Below are 24,703 nucleotides of genomic sequence, written 5' to 3' on the forward strand. Positions count from 1 at the left end.
GCAATTGCAGTGCAGCTTGGACCCTTTTGATGTTGGGAGAATAAAGGCAAAGAACTGGGCAATGGAAATATGACCTCCAGACCGCGGTCAGGGCTGTCAGTGTCTCTCTTCAGCTCCTGCGGTGGCTGCGTTCAGACCATGTCCCTGCTGTGAGCGAGACAGATAGATACACTAGCAGATAAACAGAAACACAGGCTTCAGAGCTTCAGTACACAGCCAAGCAGGAGAATACTGGACAATAACACAAATTAAACATTCCTGGAAAAGAGATGGGCACTTATGTGGAAACTTTTTTAGACTGTGAACTGGAATTAGAAGGAAACTCAATTGGAATTTGAATCAGAATGACAGGAAAAGGAATTCTCTGAATTGCAATTCAAAGAAATTCAAAAAAGTAAATGAAGGATCCTCCTCTAACAGTTAATATATTAAATGAGAATAAATACATTTATAGGTGACATTTCATCTATCTATACCCATAAATCTTTTAAAACTTATTTTCAGAACTTGCAAGACACTATTTAAGTCAACATTCACAGTTAAAAATCAGTCCTATTCATTTTTCTGAATTAGTTTAATTCCATTTTGTTACATTTGCATTGTAATTCTTCATTCTCCAAATTGACTTGCCTGCCAATAATTTATTCTTTCAATGCATCCGTAGGCTGTTTTGAGTAAAAAAAAAACCACACGCTTACTGACATAAGGCTAATTTGCATACAGTTTTGGTCTCCAGTATTTTTAACTGAAACCACTGTCAGTTTGCCTTCGTCCCGGCGTCGAGTCTATATTAGAATGCATTGTCAACTTTTAGTGCTGTGTCTCTTTCTCAGTGCCGTCTGCCCTCATCACATCCGAATGACAATAGTGTTTATGTAAAATGTGCTGCCTTTGGGCCACTGGGGCACAGAACACTGCATGCCACACCACCTTTTACGGCTTTTTATTGTTTCCCCTTTGTGTCCCATCATCACAAGGGGAGGACGCGGCCATCAAAATTCTCCAAGACAAAATTCTTCTCAACGTGTGAATGCATGTGCACGCACACGCATCCGGAACAATTAGTTCGGGGCACGGCGTACTTAAATATAGCGAAGCCGTCAGCAGGCCCGACTCTTGACTCAGCTGGGTTCCTTGATGTTAATACAGACAATATAGATCTTAATAAGACAAATCTACCTCTCCGAAACTCAGTGCTGACACCCTTTCATTCTTATTCCCTCCCAGCCTCCTCTCTCTCTTTCTCTCCCTCTGTCTCTTTCTTTCTTTGCTACATTACCAGGGGGTGGTGCATGATTGACAGATGGGCAGGAATAATAATTTTTTTTTTTTTTTTTTTTTTAACCTAAGGCCATGCTCTGTGATTGGCTTGCCAGCTGACATCTCCAAACCTCGCTTGTCGTTTTTTTTCCCCTCTCTCTCTCACTCTCTCTAATATTGGCCCTGATGATCCTAAGGGGAAAAAAAGTGGGGAGAGAAAAAGATATGTACCTTAGGGAAGAACCTCAGTGAGAGGGAGGGAATCAGAGGACGAGTAGGAGCGTGTGTGCGAGTGTGTGAAAGAGACACTTACTCTCCTAACTACTGGGACACACACACTTTCCTCACCCAACTCAAAGAAGCAGCAAACCCTGGAGAATTTTTTATTTATTTATTTTTGCCTTCATTTAAACCCCAAAATTGCTAATTATTCTCTCAAGCATCCATCTTTTTCCACCTTAAGACTTGCCTGCTGGGACTTAATTTTCAGCCCCTCTCTAGGAATTCTATGTACTGATCAATAGACAATTTCCATCCACACAAGACATACCTCATGGATTTGTACCTGGTTGGATATCTCATGTGCATGTGGTTGTCCAGCTCTCGGGTGCTTGGAGGCTATCCCATCTGGTGGTGAGTAGCAACGATCCCCACTTTCTGCATCACTTTCTCCAGTAGCACTGGGGGAGAATGGTGGTCAGTGATCATTTTTCAGAGGGCAGTAAATACAGAACACTTTCAGTTGACTGCGTGGAAAAAAGCTTCTCGGCTCGGTCCAAAGAATCTTAACCTCAGCCACTGGAGGGACGGAAAAGGCTAGCCTGTCTTTTTCCTCGCTGCCGCGTTTCGCCATGCGGCTCCATTTATTTTAAATGTTCGCACAAGGCTGTTTTTGAAGCTCGGAGTGTTGTGAAATAGATGCAGCGTGTTTGTCAGAGATAAGGTTAGGTTAAGGTGTCAGCCAGCAGGCTGCTGGATGGGGTATATTGTTGTCTTCGCTAATAGCCTCAGCACTCCAGCCGTGTTAGGAGTGTTAATTGGGGCATTAGTGTGGATGTCCCTTGGCTTGGGTCTCAATAAATTCATTGGGGTTTAACCAGGAGTATCATTACACCATAAACCTAAAACTGCTTTGAACGTGCACTTTTCTCTAAAGTCGCTGTGGCTAGTATTATAATCATATTTGCGATTTAAAAAGAATGTAATATGCTACGCTTATACGCTGAAAGAGATCGTTTAAATAACCAAACAAGAGCTTGTATATTGAAATGGGCCGCATAAACATATCATACATGCTTTAATAATAGTGGGGTTTTTTTGTTTATTCATTCAAAAATAAAAAATAACATCAGTACATTAAAAACGGAAAAACTAAACATTTTGTATACTTCTATACTAATATATATATATATATATATATATATATATATATATATATATATATATATAGGTTCTGTTTAGCTATTTAAACTACTTTGATACTGCAATATTCATAAAATATATTAAAGTTTGAAAATTTAGTTTATTATTATATATATATATATATATATATTTTATACATATATATGATTTTTCCTGTTTGTTTGAATTCTGTTATTCCGATTTGACATTAGGTTAGTACTGTTAAAGCACTTATGTTCATTAGATTTCTCTACAGCAGAGATCATATTTACCTCTGAATGGTGCTGATATGTCATAGTTCCACTAATTACCCCATCCTCAAAATGCCACTGACCTCACAGGGTTCTCTTGTAACATGAGTCTTTTTGCAAAAATATTTGTGTAGGCGTACGACAAAAGCCCCCCTGGCTCATGATACAATACTTGTCAGAACTAATGTGCTTTAGTAGTCCCAGTTAGCATGTGGTCCCCGCTGCACTCTCGTTCCAAACCACCAGCATCTTCTGGTTTCGTTTATGAAGCGAGAGTTGCCAAACATGCAGTCGCACTCATAGACTTACACACACAAAGGCCACGGGGCTGAAGCTTTATTTTTTGCGTGGCTTTACTCATATGTTGACATTTAGTGCCACCAGAACAAAACTGACAAAGAGCAAAGGAGTCTCGAGTCATTGACCCGCAGCTGTTTTCTCTGACAAGGGTGTAATATTTACCCATTGACAATGCATAACTTCTTTGATTTGGATAAATGGATAAAGTGGAGGGGACAGAAAATGAGAGCGTGAGAAAGAAAGCGATACGAGAATGTACACGGCTGCAGGTAAATAGGTAGATGCGTAATCATTTCTTGTCTGAATGGCAAGAATGGCATCGGTCGGTAAACATGTGGTCTTAAAAATGAACAGAAATAGATGAATAGAATGTAGCAGGTGGAATATTCTACTGGGAGATTTAAATAAACATGAACTTTCAAAACCAGGGCTGCATACATACAAAATCGCTTCATGATTTTACACGACACAGGCACACATTTGTTTACAAGTAATTCCTAATAAATTAGTTTTATTCACAAAATAATAATCAATAATATAACTATTTGTATATAATAATGGACCACAAAACCAGTCAAAAGTAGCACAGGTACCAATAGCCCAAAATACATTATATGGGTCAAAATTCTTTTTTTTTTTTTTTTTTTAGTACAGATCACGTTCCATGAAGATAAATTTCCTGTCGCAAATATATTGAAACTTAATTTTTGATTAGTAATTTGCATTACTTAATTTTGAAAATTTTAAATGCAATTTTCTCAGTATTTAGATTTTTTTTTCACCCTCAGATTTCTGATTTTTAAATAGTTGTATCTTGACCAATATATATACGCATATATATATATATATATATATATATATATATATATATATATATATATATATATATATATATATATATACACATATACACACAAAAGTAAATCAAATGTATTTATGCCCAATAGTGAGAATTTAATTCATCCTGGTAGATCCTCTCATTTTAATCCCTTCACAACTGAATGGACTTTAAATCTATGATGAACAGAGTTGCAATAATCAGGCCGATTTCTACACCTAATCTGTTTCAACAGCTTACCAGGCCGCTAATATCTGACTTTATCCTCTCAAGATGAACTAATTAAGCTCAGTCTTAAGCAGCGAGAGCTCTTGAAAGCAATCAGCCTGTCTAGCTTTGTTCAATTTCACATGCATTACAGATGACGAGCAAGCTGAGACACAATCAGCAGTCACTCCGAATACCAGACAGAGAGGAACAAGGTATTTGTGGCTTCTTCCCACAACAGCACCGCAAAGCCACCATGCGTTCGGATCCAGCTGGCTGTTTCCATCGCCGTTCATCTGTTATCTATCAAAACTTCAGCTCGGTTACAACACAACAGCTCAGAAGAGGCCTGACCTCAGATGATCAAGTCTCGGCTTGACCTGGAAGCACTTTTCAGTAGCTCTTATTATCTGAAGTACCCGTCAAAACACTGGAAATGAACAGCTTGAAACCATATAATCTATTATATATTAGAGATGTTAATCGGTTAAGAAGTTTCCTGAAATGATTTACTTTAAATTGCAGTTCGAAATAGTTTCAGTTTTTTTTCCAATTGTTTTTAATAGTTTACTCATAAATTCAAAAATATATATTTTTCAAACGTGATGTGGGTTTTAAACAGTTCTTTTTGTTGGCTCGCCTTAAGAATATATTGGATTTTATTCATGTGTTCTCCGAAGGAAAGAGCCCTTTTATACGGAAACATACACAGGCACTTAACATAAAACTCTAATTCTGAATTAATTAAAATTCAGGAAACTCTTTTTTTGTGAAAATAGGCATGAAGGAGACAGCATCGGGAGGCCAGTAAGCATTCTGACCTGCTTTGGTCCCCTGCTGGCTTCAATGGGACTTGACTCATCTCTGCGAGAGAGGAATGTCATTATACACCCTTCATACCAAACCCCCCTGATGTCAGCCGGTGTCACTGCTTTAATGATACTGCAAGAAAATCCACCAGCTGCAATTCAGTATGAAAAGATCAAGGATGTTCAGGGATAATGGGGGCCACTTAGGAAAAGGAGGGTGAAACAGATAGCCTGGTCAGAAGAGTATTAGGTTTCAAACGTATTGATTCAGTATCAGCAAACCAATCAATAGTATTGTTGCGCAGCGATCGTGTGGGATGATTTAGGTGACTGCTTTTAAAACAATTTACACTTTGAAATTGGGGTCCCACTTTATATTAAGTGGCGTTAATTACTATTTACTTACATTTACATTAATTATTTATTACTATTCATTTATCGTGTACATATATGTGTTTACATTGTACCTTATTAAAAATACCTGCTTGCAATTGCATTTGTAATTAGTTTCTGTAATTACATTTATAATTACGTCGTTGACCCATCGCTTACACCTTAACCCACCCTTAAACCTACCCATACCACCAAACCTGTCCCTATATTTACCCGTATCCCATCTCAACAGCAGCAGAAGTGTTCTGCATTACAATATTAACACAAACAGTTGGGCTTTTTTTGTTTTGTTTGGTTTTTTTTTGTTAAGGCCACTTATATAAAGTGGTGCTAAAACTGCAAGTAAATTTCATAAATAATTGCAAATAACACACTGAATAAAATGTGAAATGTTTAAAGAATAAAAGGATTTTTAAATATGCTCCAATAATCTATTTTAACGCAGCTACTTTAATACTGTTCGGTTCAAAATTTCGCTTCACATAACTGCATGTTAAGCACTAAGAACTAACATTTGATTGTCTGAGACTTTGGCAAGTTGCAGTTTTGCATTTAGTCTAGACTGATTATTTGCTTGTTAGGACACAGAGGAAGGTTTAGAATGCCGGGGTTTGCTCTGACTGACAAACATGCACAAAGGTTGCTTTATTAAATAAACTGGATTAAAAAGAAGAAAGCACAGTTACCCTCATTCAAGGTTTGATGATGAATGGGTACAGACTACACCTGTGCTCTGTGGATCATCCAGACCACCTGAGGTTATCTCTGAAGTCATCCTGTCACACACACATAATACACACACTTAAATAGTGACAGTGGATGAGGCTGGTGTCTGTCTGTGAGACTTCTGCTGCTATTGAAGTGGATGGGGTTAAGGTTAGGAACAGGTTTGGTGGTATGGATAAATAATTACAGTGTAATTATAAATGTAATTGCAGAAATTATGTATAGATATTTTTTAAAATGTGAGGACCATGTAAAAACATGTATGTACACAATAAGTGCATTGTACCAAATGATTAATTTAAACGTAAGTACATAGTAGTTAAGGCCACTGATATAAAGTGGAACAAAAAATTCTATTATCATTTATTCATGCCGAATGACTTTGCTTCTTCCATGAAACAGAAAGGAGAATTTCTTAAGATTGCAATCACTCAGGCCAGTTTTGTCAATTGGATCAACAGATTCACTAAAATGATCCAATTTAAATTTAAATCTGTAAAGTTTTAGTGGAAAAAAAGGTAAACTTTTAAACACTGACAAAAAACAATAAAAGTACATTAGACTGTAATTACCGCATTTTGACATTTGGCTAATGTTTGGTCAGGCTTCCGAATGGAATTGGAAAAAACCGTCGTGTCTCTGGTGAAAACCGAACTTCTAAATCCATCTCCTTTCCTTCAGAAGGGCTTTAGGCAGTTGTGTAATACATCACAACTTTAATCAGAAGTGTCAGGTCGCTTACGCAGGGACTGCCGGTTGAGTCAAAGCTCACTGACAGCTCTGCCGGTTGAACAGTGACAGGCACCAGCTCCCGGAGCCACAGAGCAGTAACGTCACAGTAGTTTCCGTACTACAGCAGCGGGCCAGCAGTTTCAGGACTGAGCGTTAGAAGTTATCGTACTGTCCTTACATCGCTTAGAGCCTTGCACAAATAGTATTACCGAAACGCACACACACACACACAAACACACATTTCCCTTCTGGAAAAACAAGCTTTTAAGCTGGAAGTTGTATTTTGGAATTTGGTATCTGGTTAGACTTGTAATTAACCAGCTTCTAGCTGATGCAACTGGCTTCAGGAAGTCTAGCTGGATGACCAGCTTGGACCAAATAGAAACTAGCTATTATGTTTCATAACAGTGGCTTAAGATGGGTTTTCAGGGCGATCTGGAGTGTAATATGCACACAAAAATGATAATGCGAGCAGTTTTCCTCTTGCAACAGTCTTAAATGATGAAGGCTAAAAAAGCTCCGTGAGACTAAAAGATTATCTTTTTCAAAAATGCTTAAAAAATCTGTTTTTGTCCTGACCACATTTTGGGAACTGTGAAATAAATATTCATTAAACTCTGCCAAAACAAGCTCCACACTTATTCACTACAAAATGACAAAGAGTATAAGCTTCAAAAACATAATAAAAAAACATATTTAAGACGTTTTATATACCTAAAGAGGAACTCGACTTATCTGTAAATGTCAGTACTGAGACTGCTTGCCTTTATTGCTTTACTGTCTTGAGTAACCTTTACATACTTGCAACTACAACCTGTTGTCCTCTCAGTATGCTTCTTAAGTTAGCTAGCATTTGGATCTTGCGTTTGATTCTGCTAACAAAATATGCTGAAAACTATTTCTCCCACTGACATATATAACATTGTTTGTAACTAGTTAATTCAGTCGTTATATATCAGAATAAAAAATTAAAAATTCACAGAAACCCACAAATCTCTAGGGTAACTTCATTCACTTTCACAAGGGTACATGGAGTGTCATTAGCAAAAGAACATGATCCGAGCAAGAAAACAAGTTTGAACATTTTTCAAATGTGATTTTTTTTTTTTTTTTTTTTTATCTGATAAGCCCAAAGCAGTTGAAATGCCAGTCAAAAGTGTGGCGGGAAAAAACCTGAACTGTTGACGGAGCTTGTCATCCTGTTCTGACAGAATGACTGAGGAAAAGCCCCATCCTCAGGCTACCAACTCTTTCTCTTTTTCCTTTTTAAGGCTTTTTTTAAGTTAGTGGAAAATGAGCTCAAGTCATAATAAGGCATCTGACCAAAATTAAAGCAGCATATAATTAAACTGAAATGGATACAACTTGGAATGTTTGATAAAATTCCAAATATGATTCTGAAAATTCAAGTGATACTTTCCATAAATATTGTAATGTACCACAAGACCCTGAAATGGAGAATATACTGTATGGCCCACTGTACTGCCCACTGGGAAATTGTAAATTAATCAACTGTAGATCATTTCAATGACATTTAAATTAGAGGCGTTTGTTAAATTACACAAATGTTCCATCATTCAGCAGAGGAATTAATTATGACAAGGTGATTCTCTCTCTAATCCCCTTTCTCCCCGTTCTCTCTCTGAACCTCTCTTCGTTCATTTCGCCTAAGGCACGCATGCTTTCCATACATTTGACAAAAAGGTGTGTGCTATTTTCCAAATTCTCTCATCTTCTACTTCCTGTCTTAAAATGTCGAGGATGAGTTGAGGGAAGGGCAGAGATCCATACCAAACAATAGAGAGATCTTTAAGCATTCTGTCGATCTTGACCAACATTTGGGATTTGAATAAGCCGTGACTTTAATCTCTTTGTTGAGAAGTCAAAGAGGGATGCGGAGCATGCTGCTCAGACAGGCATAGATGCGTTATGGGAGTGCACCAAAGTGTGATGAGACATGAGAGTACTTGATAAAGCTTTATGTTTGAATGAGTGGCTCAAATGTTAAGATCGCTGGTTTAAAACACACCTCGGTGTATCTCCAAGCAGCTCTCAAATAAAGCAGAAGCTGGCCAGGAATGTGTGGTGAATGTTCCCTGACCTGTCTGGGGCCTGGGGTAGCAGGCCAAAGCTGTGGCCTTGTAATGAACTCAAACACAGATTTAACAAGGCATCAACCTCAAGAGCTCCAGGGGTCGGATGTCACAAACTCACAAGTTCAAAGAGTTTCTTATTTCTTCTGCCTCTGGACAAAAACAGAACACTCAGCAGTGTGGTCATAGACAGGTGCTTCATCTCCCACTCTTTTGGAGAAGCTGGTGAATGCAGGATGAGAGCTGAACCAATCGGAGAATCACATTAAAATATGCTTTGTCTAGGGTTTGGAGGGTGAGGGAAAAAAAGGTTGCTTAAACAGGATAGGTCATGCAAAAATGTAAATAGTGTCATTGTTTACTCACCCATGTCATTTTATACATGTAGGACTCTTTTCTGTATGTCTTCTGCATGAAACTGTGGAAAAATAAATAACAGCACAAATAAAATGATTGTAAAACTTAGTTATATGAATTATGTGCTATATAAATCTTCAGAAGACTTTTATGCAAGTGTGTCACCACATTACATAGTTTTCAAGAATTAAATCAGTCAGATTAATTTAGATCAGCTTTGTGAACTAGACTGACTAAATCACTGAATCCAAAAAAAAGGTTAATTTATGAATTAGGTATCTCTACTTTGCTCATGAATGCACCAAGAAAAGCTAGGATGAAAGATTTTCAGTAAATAATGATTAAAATTAATTTTTTACAATACTTTTGTTAAGACTTTGAATACAGCAAAATTTAAACTTTTCGCTGAATGAGACACTTTTTGGCTAAAATTCGGCAGCAAACTCCCTTGATTATTACGCCAGAATGGGAGTATAGTTCCTAATCATATCAGCCTAGAAAATCGCAGTTTTCCTTTTTCTGTCGGTCACAGTACACAATATAACTACTGAAGAGTCAGGTTTTAAATAAGAAAAATATCTAAACTCTTTGTTATTGGTCTAATTGGATTCAATAATCTATGCTACGTTATGCTAAAAGTGCTGTCGCCAGACTCGGAGATCGGCTGAATGGATTCAAAAATGGTAAAACTCAACTTATTAACTCTGGGGGATTTGGAAAATGAGCCTATTTTCAAAAAAAAGTGCAGTGTTCCTTTAAGTGCTTAATAAAAATACCCTGTAACTGTACCTTTAGAAAACTAAAAGTCTGCTAAATCAGACCAGCTAATTTTGTACTTAATGTACTTTAAGGAAGTTGGAAGTTGTCCTGAAGTCCACCTAAAGGTATACTTTAATATATTTAATTGTGATAGAGCGGAACCACTACAAGTATAGTTCAGGTACACTTTAAATATCTTGCATTTAAAAACAGATTTATTCAAAAATCATACCGTCAATATCAATAGTGATAAGTTTTTTAAATAGGTCTTGAGTGATGTGTAAGTGATTATGTTAATAGAACTATACTTTTATGCAGATACAAACACTGACCAACCCACACACAGAGAACACATCAAATATGTTGAATATAAGCTCAGTCGTATTTGCTGGAGAAATAATTAGGTTTGTTCTCACGTGTCACTCGTATCACTATACCACTTACCACCTTTGGTGTGGACTACGCATGTGTACTGTTAAGTGCACTGTAAGAAAAACGTACTGGAGATTGAGGACATTATCGAAAACACAATTCAATGTGTAATTCAAAAAATGCGAATTCAGTACAGACTTTTCTTAGAATGGGTTAATAAAAGCTTGAATCTGAAAACAACATTATGCTTTTTTTGGTCAGCTTGACAACCCCAGTGCCCATTCACTTTCATTATACTGAAAAGAGCTTTTCAAGAGACGTTAATGTTTGGGTGGGTATCCCTTTAATCTTTCGCCAATGGCAAAATAACATTTCTCTGTTTTGTGTAGAGAGGAATTCCCTCACTTCATAATCCTTGTAGCTGTGGTTTGCAATGGCTCATTAATGCTTGCGTCATTATTTTCATCTTGCGCTGCAGTCACCACCCACCCAGCAACACGGAAAGTGAGCGATAACACCCGAAGGCTAGAGGTGGCCCCAAACCTGCTCAGACAAGCACCTGCTAGACCCTAAAGCTTCACTGTGTCTCCTCGCGGTAGCAGATTCCAGCAGACAAATTAGCAACTCGCATCAACCCAATGTTTGTATTCCCCAGTCGGTCGTGTCGCCGCACCCTTCTTTCCTCGAAACGCTTTTCGCTGCGTATTTACGTGTTTGCGATCCCCCCACAACGAAGCGTTCCTCTTCTCATCCACTTCAGAATCAATGGTGCAGATCACCAAACAAACCACAGATCACCGAGGACGTGAAGCATGCGATGAAAGCACGCTCGGGTGTGTGTCAATGCATGCGGTTTATTAATTAAATTCATCAAACGCATCTATGTCAAATTAGCGGCCTCTACCTCATACATAGTGCAGACTGCAGAGAAAGGCTGATCTACAATTCAGGCAAAACATGCACACACACCAACACACTAATCATCCACATGGGTGAGAGATTAATGGACAGTTATGCTGCGAGCAGATATGTAATTATGCCACTTACTCACTCAGCAAACATAGCAGAAAAACAGGCTACACTTCCAGTAAGTTCCTATGTAAGGGGCCGGGGTTTCTGTCAGACACTTCGAAAGTAATAATCCAAACTTATAGGAATTGTACATGGTGGAGTAAATGAATGACACACTATAAAAATGTCATACTGTAACCATGGTTTCTTGGATCGAATTACGCTAATAAATACAGGCAAAGGAAAACAGGCAGCCATTTCACTGCTCTTCTTTTAAGTAAAAATTGCACCCAAAAAAATGCACCCTTATTCCAAACCACATTCCAAAATGTGGGGCACAAACTGTTATATATGTTGGGACTAAATGATCTTAATGATCCTAAACGAGGACGTACAACAATTTCCTAAATGTTCCTACAAATGATTTGTTAACCACCCACACGCATAAAAGATATTAACTATCTTAACTTCAAGTGCAATATGAACAAGCTCATCAACTCCATCTATAGAATGCCCACAAAAATATCTCTTTATATGTAAGAATCACAGTATGTATATGAATATGTTTTTTTTTTAATGAAATCGTGTATTATTAATTAAATCAATCCAGTGACATAATTGTCACAAAGCAGTTGCTCATTTATGCATATAACAATATTAAGATTCAGATTGTGATTAATTAATTTTTGTATCGTCTATTAATCTTTATATTGTAATTAGCAGTCAAACGTTTAATTACGATGAATCCCATCCAAAATACAAGTTTTTGCTTCCTTAATGTGAGTGTACTGTGTATATGTACTATTTATATATAAACACACATGTGCATGTATATTTTTCAGAAACAATTTATTATATATAAATAAATACATTTGTGTATTCATATATACATAATAAATATACACAGCACACAACATGTATTATGTAAACAAAAACCTATATTTTGCATGTGATTAATCACAATTAATTTTCTAAAAGCACTGATTTTAAAAACTATTTTAATTTCACTTACAGGTTTGCATGAGCATAAAAACAATATATTTGTATTTTGGATCAAATCTGATCTAAGTATTTTTTCCATCTTGCTAGCAATTGTCTTTATATAAAAACAAGGCAGAATCAGAATCTTGGTTTTTATTTTATTTTCTTACTTCAATATTTCGACAGTCTGTTCTGCGGGGCCTTCAAATGTTGTGTGTACATTGTGGGGGGGCTTTCGAGTCAAAGGTTGAGAAACTCCTTGAAATGATACATTTGACAGCTTACCTTCGCAGAAAGTAGTATAGAATTACATATTATATAACAGAGAGACATATAGCGCTTACCCGCGCAGCTGTTTGAACGCAGCCACTTTCACCCACAGACACAAACATCAGTGTTATGACGTCAACTCCCTGAAAAAGTTGATGGTGCCGTGACGCACCCATATGATGCATCAAAGGCAGCGAGACGAGCAAGTAATCTCGACATAAGACTCTCGGCTCCTCTGATACAAAGACTTCTGATACCTGGCAGCCCGTTAGCATCTCCCAGCTCTGTGTTCACGGTTTCACACAACATCAAACAGAGAGAGTGTGCGACTGGAGCGAGGGAGGAGAGCAAAAGAGAAGCCGAGAAGCCTCTGAGGGGGAATTTTCTCTTCTGACTTCAGTGCTGGGGCTTTTGTGTGTTATGGGTGCAGGAGTACACTCATCTGTCAGGGAGATTGGCGCTGTGATAGGGTTGCACCCCGCGGGGGGCCTGAGGTCATCGTGAGCGGCTGATCTCTAATAGGTGTGATCCTCCGTTGGCCCGAAGGAGGAACCAGGTAAACCTCTGGCCCACAAGACAGCATCTATGCCAGTGCTGTCAGGCAGCATATCTCATCAGAAAAGCATGGAGCACTGTCTTTGCACACTCAGGGCAGTTCTGTTTTTATTGTGAATGAAGTGAAATTCACTATCTATTTTCTAAATTCATTTTATTAATCTTATTGCAAATAATTCTTCCCTGAATGCATTTTTTTTTGCATTTGTCTATTTTCTGAACTACTGGTGAAACATGACTTTTAATAATTTCATCTGCTAAAACCTTGCTCTTTGCTGAAAATATTTTACAAAAAATTGAAAACATTTTTTTAACATTTTAAAAAAATTGCTTGTAAATTGAAAAAAACAATGTTTTTGTCAGGATGAGTGAACAAAAAGTAGCATTTTTGGATCATTTATAAGAAACTGATTATACAAAACCTGTGCTAACTGTAAGAGAACAAGTCTATAATTAAAAAAATACTAAACCCAGTAGTTGGAAGAAATTCATATAGTAAGCAGATTTTTGGAAAAAGACAAGTGTAACAAAGTGGGAAAAGGTTGAAAGAATTTCAAGACATTATCAAAAAAAAACTGTCATACACTTTGCGAGTAAAGTCAAGAGGTTTTAGACGAATGTGATAACAGAAACAGAAAAACCAAACCAGCTCAAAATGACTGGAAAACTACAAAATTATTTCTTACAATAGAATGCTAACTCATATTCAGATCTCATCCAATGACCAAAAGAAAGACGGAATCAAGTTGCCACAATGCATACTTTCTTTTTCCTTAAACTCTGATGTTCTTCACAGTACAGAAGAAAAGATCTATCTACTTCTGTTTTATTGTGATTTTAACCTAAATCATATAATAGTATAATTTATTATCAAAACTGCAGGTTTTAAATGGTTGTTATATATAAAATGTCAAATCTGTAGTCAGACGTTCGCACTTACTTACATTTTCCAATGTCTTTTTTACACTGGTTCATCTGATCACAATTACGAGTCAAACTTTTTCTTTATGATTTTCGAAATGATTTTTACAGATTGCGACATTTACAGATTAGATGTCACTGGGTTCAGAGGTTCATGCAGATATGTTTTATAGCATCGTCTGTGAGAAAATGAGGACAGAACTGCTAATAGATTCCTCTGCTGTACAACTGAATCTTTTCCAAACATTCACAGGATTTATAACACTGAAAATTTGACTTATTACAGCTTCAGACAGAGCGTGTGTGTTCTGCATATGTTATTGACAACAACAATAACACACACGCACACTTTTTTTTTTTTTAAATGCAATAAACAGCAGTAAGAGCTAAAAGGAGAGTAAGGGTTACACCTACAGTATTAAAGTATGTATGTCAAACCAAGGGCTTCATTAAAACTGTCTGATCTCCTTATTCTTATTTTGGACAGAGAAAGAAGGCAATAAAATTAATTACCAGCGTGAAAGTATCGTTTCTGGAATAGCTAATAAATTGGGACGGTTTCCATGAAGTGTTCATGAAACTGTTGAGCTACTCACTGTTTGGAAAAGAAGTAAATCTCTGAGGAATCTGCTGTCAGCTCAGCTACTGCACACAACCACACACATGCATACACTTGCAAACAGCCAAATATCTAATGACACACACACACACACACACACACACACACACACACAGGTTTAGGTTAAAAAGTGGAGCAGCAGATACACAAATATTCAAAAACACACAATCTTGCTGTGGATATAAGGGGTAATATACGAAGAATATAAAATAACTATAATAGCCGACTAGATCACAACACTAACATCCAATCTACATCTAATATAAAATACTAAAATAAACATGTAAACTATACAAACCACAATAATCATGAAAAAAAAAAACTTTAAATAAAAGACGTAATTGCTCTGAACAGCCGCCCTCCATCGGATCTCAGGTGTGCCCACGGTTGGCTTTAATCTTCACACTTGTGTTTCAGGTCCCTGGCCCTTGGGCAGCAGTACTCATCCCTAGGCTCCCAACCTATCCTGTGTGGCTCCATACCTGGTCTGGTGCCAAAACAGCTGCGCTTCTGCCGCAATTACATCGAGATCATGCCCAGTGTAGCAGAGGGAGTCAAACTGGGAATCCAGGAGTGCCAGCATCAGTTCCGAGGCCGCAGGTGGAACTGCACCACTATCAAGGACAATCTAGCAATATTTGGACCTGTGCTTGATAAAGGTATGGGTTAACAACACACCAATAAAGCAAATTTGTAATAAAGTATTTAAAATATTGTAATTATTTTTGCTTTCAGGTTAAACATATGCTAGTGCATTGAAAAAAAATGTTGCATCAGGCTTGAAGCAAATCGATACTGTCTTTTATAACAACAAGCTACAGATTTATATATTAAAATAAATTTGTATATTCAGTAGTTTCATTTAGTTTAAATATTTTAAAAATGTTTATGCATTTTTTTAAACGTTTAGTAACAGATATACATGTTATTTTCATCACAGAAAGGACCCTAATGGGTTGCTCCTTTATAATATTTATAAAACTTGTGTCTCAAATGCGCTATATACTCTACAATCTGGTGTATTATTTTTACACGGTTATTCTGCCATACAGTACTGAAGTCTTATAGTCCCTCCACTACATAAGCAAAGCTTTGAAAGTGCACAAAGTGTCAAACATTTCATGTTTAATTTTTTCAGGTATATAAGTAGTACACAAACTGTGGCACACCTATACCAGTTAAGATGCTGCAGTGCAAGATCTGAGCAGGAACAGGCAGCGAGTGAGGGAGAGACTGAGAGAGAGAAAAAGAGAAGGGAGGCCAAATGAGATTACAAGCAATAGAAAAGGGCTAGAGGGTTCACTTCGACCCCTACTGTGCATGAAGGCCAGTATGAGCCATCCCTGTGTGCCTCTTACCGCCCGGCTCCCACGGACGCCCCATTCACACGCCCTTTTGACTGTGTCATGAAAGCAGGCTGAAAGGGAATCTCCCATCCTTCCCCATCACGAAGGAAGAGAAGTGGAAGGCAGGGGGAACTCAAGAGGGGGATGAGGAGACGATGAAGATGAAGTGAAGATAAGGAAGAAGTTTCTCTGCTTGCGTACGGATTGGCCCGATGCGTCCTGACTGGATTTTTTTAAAGGCTTTGGAATATTTTGGCATAGCGGCTGGTATGAGATGTATGTGTGTTTTGTGTATGTGTGTCACAGGAGGTGGGGGGGTTTGCTCCTTTTGGAAATGCCAGCCCCTGCTCTGGGCAGCGCTGAACTGGGCTATGGGGTGCGGGGTGCTGGGCCCTTTTGTGTGGGTAATACGGTGTGACAACACAGAGACAAAGGCGGATTCATGGACCCAGCAGGTAGCGGGAGCTGCGCTCTTCTTGGCCCTTGGCCAGGGCTCCTGGGGCCCAGAGCTCACAGTTCTCTGTTGTGGTGAACCCAGCTGGGTCTGCCAGAACCAACTGGGCCTCCTTCTGGCCGCAAACCCAGAGAGGTGCGCGCCCAAACACAACCTTTATTAAAAAGGACTGTTTGTCTATGTGTGCGGACATGAACTTCCTGCAAGAATAAAACAAGAATACCAGGGGCGAGATGAGTCTGCAAATTCATGAGAAACAGCTAGACGGCAACAAATGTCCATAATGTCTTAAAGACCCTGTGAAATGCTTGTCAAACACAATTTTCGCTCCAGTGTTTACTCGTTTCCTGTTAAAACAGGAAGTTTTGGTGGAACATATTCAAAGGTAGGGATTGAAAATATATTGCACAATATATTCATGCGCATCTCGACAATAAAGCTGGTTCTTTGGCAGTAAATCTCCATCACCTGTTTTAAAAGAAGCGGCAGTTAATGCACAGAGTCGTAGATCACTGACAAGCTCGTAATATCGCATTCAGTTTCACATGTGAATTGCGATACTGAACCCGATATTGCGTAGCCGTTTTGTAAGATTTACCACTCACGAGTATAAGGCTTTAGTTACATCACAGAACCATAAATAATTTGCTATTTTGGGTGTAACAATCTAGAGGGCATCTGATTGGACAAAAGTCAGTGTAGTGCAGAATAAGTCATCACTATTTTACTATATACCGTAGGAGTGGGTGTAGTTTAAATACGCACGTACTACACACTATACTTCAGAATCTGCCAATGTGGTAGGTTATTTTGGAAATTTTCATAAACTGCTTTATAAATACTATGAGACATAGAACTAATTTAATATTAATACTTTTTGGCCTACTATATAGTAGAGAAGTAGGCATATCCAAATGCAAGGTACAGTAGACGATTTCAAATCTAGTAAACATTTACTAAAAATCAGTTGTGGTCAGAAATCCAAAGCTCAGTAAGCTGCTTCATAGATGACTTCCTTCTAAGTAATAATCCTAACTCTCATGGAACATAAGTCACTGAAATAAAAATTGCTACAGCTTGACTCTCATTTCAATAGTTTGCCACTAGCATGTTGCTAAGCTAAGGGCAAAATACACCAACCAAATATTAAAATACTCAGCACAGACAAACTTAGTTAAATTAAACAATTACATTTTACTAATACATTCTTGTATTGAACGATAATCGTTTCTTGCCTTACCCACCATTATGGATTTATCTTTTTCACTGAGCTTGTTGAAGCTTGTTGTACCACTCAAAAATTAACATTCTGTCATCATTTCTGTCATCACCTAATAACTAGTCTTTCCGTTTCTATAAATCTTTCTATAAAAACAATTCAGTCAGTAGTATCCAAAGCTATTTTGGACACAGTGACTTTTACTGCATGATCAAAAACAGCTGAACCATGAAAATACACAAAATACAGATTTTGCTATGGAGGACATTTATTAAGAAAACAAAATGCTGGACAGGAAGCAAGTTAGTGCTCATATAAAAGTTATAACAAGACTTTCTTTGGAGTACTACTTGTACACAATGCACATACTTTTATAACTATTGATGAGAATTGTATGATCTTTGAGACATATCGGTCTTTAAATGTAAGATATTTAAAGTGCACCTGAAGTATACTTCAAATAGCTACACTTAAGAACAATCAGATTTTACAGACTTTAAGAATATCTACCTGTTTAGTATTAAAAAAAATACAATTACATAAATATATAAATGTTTTTATAGAACTATAAAATTATTGTACTAGAATGATAACTTGTTACCATGACATCCATCATCTAAACACAGGATCATCTGAACAAGTGCTGTGTTTTGGTCACATTACCCACAGTACACCAGCATATTCCATGTGTGTGGGCGCTCCTGTAGATAATCTTACACCATTATAGGCCTTACTGATCCCTGACAAACTCTCTCTGAGAACCACTGTCATTAGAAGCACTTAAATGTTTGGGGTGATGAAGTCGTATGGGTTGGTTGGGTTGCAGTTTTTCCTGTGAGGACCAAGAGAACTGGTGAGCCACCGTAAGTGTGCTGCGATTGTGAAACGATGGTGTCTGGTTACATAATAAGCTGTTGCATTCAAAGGGGGCGTAACTCCATCTCTCAGCACATGCCTTCAGAAACCAAACACGCAGACTTATTGCTGGCTTTCACACACGTGGCCGCGGGGCTCGGACGGGTGGGAGAATCAGGAGCTTCTGAAACACTATCCAGAGAAACCAGCACACCTTTGAGATGACACAGCGTCAGTGAAACCTCGGGCTGCATTAGACACAAGTGACATGATCAACAATCCTCCCAGTGCTGTCAGAGACGTTTACAGCGCAGCACTCAAACACCTCGTCACTATATTCCAGAACTCATCACAGAAAATGATCCGTGCCCTGAAGACACGGCACAGATAGATGAGAGACTTTTGGGAGGGCCACAGTTAAACAGGCAGGGATCTCCTTCAAACCTTTTACAAGAGCCTCAGGATAGACTCAGCTCCGAAACAGAGTCTTGCTGTCTAAATACACAGACTTCCTAACTATGCGGCATCCCAACTGTTCGTGATGCCCTAGATATACAGCAACTCCATTTGCCATGAGCACTGCACAAGAACTCAGTGTGTTGATAACTGAGCTTTACTGCAGCAAGCATAAATACAGCATAGTGTACGTGTAAGACAATGGTTAAAATATATTTTTAGTAAAAATAACTATTTTATTGATACTTTGGTCACACTTGGTGAGGAAGCATTAAAATGATCAAAAGTAATCCTCACATTTTAAAGGTCCAATTCTTGTTATTAAAAAAAACATTAATTATTTTGAAGTTTGCCTCAATAAACTTCTAATTTACTGCTTTTTAATAGTTAGCAAAGTAGTTGTTTAGTTTCTGCATTAGTTATTAATATGGTCACGCAGAATACATGCTTTAAAAGTTATAATAAACAGTCAATATGTTAATAATAATAGGCATGTTAATAAGAATCTAGTTAATAGTGAGAATTGGTTCCTATACTAAAGTGGTACGGATACTTTTTGGCAGTGAATTAAATATGACTTTATTCATAATTAATATTTCTGGCACCTCATCTGCAAACCTGGAGGTCATCACAATGCATTCTGGGACTACCTTCTTCAATAATAATACAAGCAATGCTGTTTTTCATTTAAAAACCGAAATTCTGTCATCATATACTCGAAACTTGCAAGACTCAGGATACAGTAAAAATAGAAAACATACTGCTAAATCTCATTATCTTTTAAACTGACATACATTCCTTTTAACTTTAAAACACAACAAAATTCAAGGTGTCCCTTAAAATAAAGGTAAAGCACTTGGGAAAAATCAACACGGAAAGTTCTTTTATGTATAATATACTGGGCCCTATTTTTACTGACTTTTCTTAGAGTGTGCGTTCTTCTGAGGGACACAAAATAAGACTTTTTTTCAACATACACTACAAAAAAAATAAAATAAATAAATATCATCTCTATGTTCCACAGAAGAAATGCGAACTATTCCTGTAAAGGGCAACATAACTAAGCAACTCTTTATGTTTTGAACCAAGACATGTGTCTGTCAAAGCAAAGAAAGCTTATAGCAGCCATAACATGAAGAAATGTTCACACAAATTTTGACTCTTTCCCCTCTCTAGCCACAAGAGAGTCTGCATTTGTTCACGCCATTGCCTCCGCTGGAGTGGCGTTTGCAGTGACCCGTTCATGCGCGGAGGGGACCTCCACAATGTGCGGCTGCGACTCCCATCATAAAGGCCCGCCGGGAGAGGGATGGAAGTGGGGTGGCTGCAGTGAAGATGCAGAGTTTGGGGTTCTGGTGTCTCGAGAGTTTGCAGACGCTCGTGAGAACCGACCAGATGCTCGGAGTGCCATGAACAGACACAACAACGAGGCAGGACGGATGGTAAGACACTCATGATCTTGATTTCTAAAGCAATGTTGATGAATAATATGAACGCTACATATTTTATATGAACAATTCTACGTACACTACGTTCAGAAGTATGTGGTATGGTTTAAAAAAAAAAAGCAATTTAGCACGGATGCATTCATTTAAAGTTTATATTGTTACAAAAGATTTCCATTTCTTTTCATCTTTTTATCAATCAAAAAATACAGAAAAAAGTTTCAAATTAAAAAATTTGATATTGATAATAATAAATGTTTCTTGAGCAGCAAATCTACATTTTGAATGATTTCTGGAGGATCATGAGACACAAAATGCGAGTAACCATGATGAAAATTCAGCTTTGCATTCACAGAATATAAAATTATAAAATACATTAAAATAGATCATTTAAACTGAATAAATTCTATTGTCTTACTGAGAATTACAGACTTCTTTCAAAATAATAACAATAATAAATAATTGTATCCCAATTTTATGGACACCCTCTTATATTTAACAACTTATGACCCCAATAATTACAAAGTATGACATATTGATGCCTACTTACTTAAATTTTTATTGCATATTTTTTCATTTAAGTATCTTATATCTCCCCCATTAGATATCATTCTCATTTTAAAACTTAAAGCTAAAAGCTGAGAAAGCACGGCATGTTTGAAAAATCACTTTAGGTGAAGAGTGTAATTTATGCACCACACCAAACAGAAATCCGAAATAATTGCTCACGCTTTTATCATTGCTCGGACAAACAGGTAGTTCTGCCCCAAAATCACATGACTGGCAGGGCAAATGTTGTTTTTGTCCCAGTCGGGCCATTGAAACAGATTACGATTCCGGTAGTACCACAGAAATTACACACTTCACCTTTAAGCCAGCAGGTTCATGATAACCAAACAATGAACAAAGCTGTACTTGTGCCACTCCTGGGTGGGTCTTACCCTACAGTTCACAAAGGTGTTAATGCACCACAGATCTGTCAAATATCTCCTCATCCCTTTTCTGAGAGACTTTCAACTTTAAAACTGGTATTTTCGTGAGAAATTACTGGGTAATTACCTCTCTTATCCTTTCATGCCTCTCATAACTTGCATCTGTACTGAATCCGTGACACTCAGTTGGTGGTTTGAAGAAGGCAGGGAGGGAAGAATAACACTGGGGTTCAGGGTTTAGCCCGTCACTGCCGCTGTCATGATTCAGAATTGGAGTCTTTTGCGCTAAAGGTGCTTAAGGGGCAATAGGCAGAGACCACACTGCAACAGAAAGCCACTTTGATCAGCGAGGGACCACAGGAGCAGGCTCTGAGACAGTCGCTTGCTCCATTGTTTTCGACACAGCCTGAGGGACCCGCCCAGGGCCCAAAGAGTTCGGGACATGATGTCAGCGGCCCCAACCAGACCCCCAGGGACCTGCAAACACCTGCCTTCCGCCGCAGCTGGGGAATTCTGCAGCTAAATATAGCGAGTGAATTAAGGCAAACAAACCAAAACAAAGACATACAGTGCCGGTGGCGAACTCCATTAAGCGGGACTTCAGAAGAGAATTAGCAGAGAAATGCAAGGGCCTGTCTGTGTGCTCAGCACCTGAACAACACCTGTGGCCTAAGCCTGAGAACATGCAGAAGTTGTTGTCTTATGTAGAGCCCGGTTTCAAAATCTGCTATAGAAAGGGGAGGGTGTCAACACGGACAATATTTTGCCAATATCCCATATGTTGAAGATTGCTGTATAGATGTAAGACAGAAAGCCATTCAACAATATTCAGAACGATTGCAATTGTAATACTGTTTTTACAAAATACTATAATTATAGGTTAACCAAGACTTGTGTTTCTGTTCTGATTGCTTCTAATTCCTCATATGTAAGTCGCTTTGGATAAAAGCGCCTGCTAAATGACTAAATTTAAATACTAAACTAAATTTGACTGAATTTGGTCACACGTTAGGTAAACCATTTTTGATCCTTAAGTAAGAGAAAACAACAATGCTCCAACTTCCAAAATTTAATAAAAGACCATACTATGTCTTACATGAGTGATATGTGAAAGGGGAGTCAAAAGTTGCTGAGCAACCTTGTTCTCCTGGAAAAGTCCTTCATCACATGGTTGTTGTGATCTACTGTGTTGAATTGTTGAAAGACCAGGTCATTACTGCTCAGACAAGGTCCTCAGTCGAGAGGGAATGTCCCTGCATCATGTCCACATACTCCCCCGCCGTTTGACGCCCTGTACAACCTAAAGATCCATTATCCCATTGAAGGAAAAAGCAGACCAGATCATGATGGAGCCTCCTCTACTGTGCCGTGTAGAAAACATGCTCAGGGATCTTTTGGACATGCCAGTAACGTTGGAAACAATCAGGACCTGCAGCAAGTGAACTGTCTGAAAATTGATTGTGGTTGTTGGTCAAAGTAAAGCATCTGGCAGGAAAAAAAGGAAGAATGCAACTAGACATTTTATTGTAAATGCTGCTTATAAATTATTTATTCACGTTTGTTGTTAGAATGAGCATTTGGATTGCAAGCAGTTATGCATAATTTACTGTTGTTTTTATTATAATAGTAAGTTCATGTAACATGTAACAGCAAACTAACACCCAATTCCAAATGTTTTCTCTTTTCCAGACCATCCTGGAAAACATGCACCTGCGCTGTAAGTGCCATGGACTGTCAGGCAGCTGTGAAGTAAAGACCTGCTGGTGGGCTCAGCCTGACTTCAGGCTGTTGGGGGATTACCTAAAAGACAAGTACGACAGTGCCTCAGAGATGGTGGTGGAGAAACACCGGGAGTCCAGAGGCTGGGTGGAAACACTACGGGCCAAATACGCCTTCTTCAAGCACCCCACAGAACGAGACCTGGTGTACTACGAGGGATCGCCCAACTTCTGTGAGCCCAACCCGGAGACGGGCTCGTTTGGCACCCGGGACCGCGTCTGCAACGTGTCGTCGCACGGCATCGAGGGCTGCGACTTGTTATGCTGTGGCCGTGGCCATAACACACGGACAGAAAAGCGCAAGGAGAAATGCCACTGCATCTTCCACTGGTGCTGCTACGTCAGCTGCCAGGAGTGCGTGAGGGTCTACGACGTGCACACGTGTAAATAAGTGCAGGAAGAAAAGGACTAGTGGACAAAGAGAGAGAAGGAATGGGAGAGACTGACAACACACAACAAGATAGCGGCACTTCTGTGGTAGAACCCTTTACTAATGTGCCCTTTTTGATCTACACGCCCCAAAAGATGCCTATGGTGAGCATCATGGTTACTACTGCCATTCCTCTCACTTTTTTTTGCGGCACGCATTACATCTGCAAAAGAACAAAATGCCTTGTTATCATTCAGTCTTCTTTATCTGTAACACCATCTCTCTGATCATCTCACCCTGCCGCCCAAGGGCCGAAACAGGATATGTTCAAATACAACCAATGACACCGGGCAGACAAGAGGAGGGGGAAAGGAACGACGAGAAAATCTCGGTTAACTACTGAACGCTGGGTCTTGAAATATGCCCTGCTATACTACTGAATCCAATGAGAAGCCCACGTTTTTCCTCATGATTTCCCAATCATCTTGTACACTCCTAGCACATTCCCTATAATCGTATATGTTCAAATCGTGGAACATATTGCTGTTCGCTACATATAAAAACGTAATTTCTTTATATACGGCAGTTTGGAGGGATGCAATTGATACATTAGCATAGGGGCGGTGCAAACAGGAAAATGCATTATGGGTACCTTCCGATTTTTTTAAAAAAAGGATTTTTTGCAGAACATGTACATGCAAAGTCATCGGTGATTCTTCTGGATGAGTGCAGGACAGCTGGTGAAATGCATGACGGCAGAATGCAACGACACACACTGGGCTCACGTGCACCCGACCAGTAAAATTTGCACTTACAAAACTACTAATGACTATACTAATTCTAGAGATTACGGTGATTATTTTTTAACATATTCTTTTTGATAAAGCTCCTCGTATATGACTGTGAAGGCTCCGTTTCAACACTTCCCTGTCGAGATGTTTGCGTAGAGGAAGGAGAACAAGTGCGCAGGAGGAGGATAGTTAATAGGAGGGT

At 38.5% G+C, this 24,703-nt stretch overlaps 2 protein-coding genes across 2 annotated transcripts in view; one reads left to right on the forward strand and one right to left on the reverse strand.

Annotated features, from left to right (window-relative positions):
* thrab (thyroid hormone receptor alpha b) overlaps positions 1-24,703 on the reverse strand; it is a 628,197-nt gene that overhangs the window by 185,400 nt on the left and 418,094 nt on the right. The gene's annotated exons all lie outside the window — the stretch shown is intronic.
* Positions 1,524-24,610, forward strand: wnt3 (wingless-type MMTV integration site family, member 3). The gene is made up of 4 exons (XM_043253359.1): positions 1,524-1,893; positions 15,273-15,514; positions 20,362-20,627; positions 23,252-24,610. The coding sequence occupies exons 1-4, from the start codon at positions 1,814-1,816 to the stop codon at positions 23,729-23,731; spliced, it is 1,068 nt and encodes a 355-aa protein (XP_043109294.1). The 5' UTR covers positions 1,524-1,813; the 3' UTR covers positions 23,732-24,610.

The sequence above is a fragment of the Puntigrus tetrazona genome, chromosome 12, assembly GCF_018831695.1.
Source record: "Puntigrus tetrazona isolate hp1 chromosome 12, ASM1883169v1, whole genome shotgun sequence".
NCBI lineage: Eukaryota > Metazoa > Chordata > Actinopteri > Cypriniformes > Cyprinidae > Puntigrus > Puntigrus tetrazona.

Coding starts and splice junctions, on each gene's coding strand:
- wnt3 (XM_043253359.1), top strand. CDS start 1,814: ATGGATTTGTACCTGGTTGGATATCTCATGTGCATGTGGTTGTCCAGC. Junction 1,894..15,272: donor GGAGGCTATCCCATCTGGTG/GTGAGTAGCAAC, acceptor CTTGTGTTTCAG/GTCCCTGGCCCTTGGGCAGC. Junction 15,515..20,361: donor TGGACCTGTGCTTGATAAAG/GTATGGGTTAAC, acceptor TCCCCTCTCTAG/CCACAAGAGAGTCTGCATTT.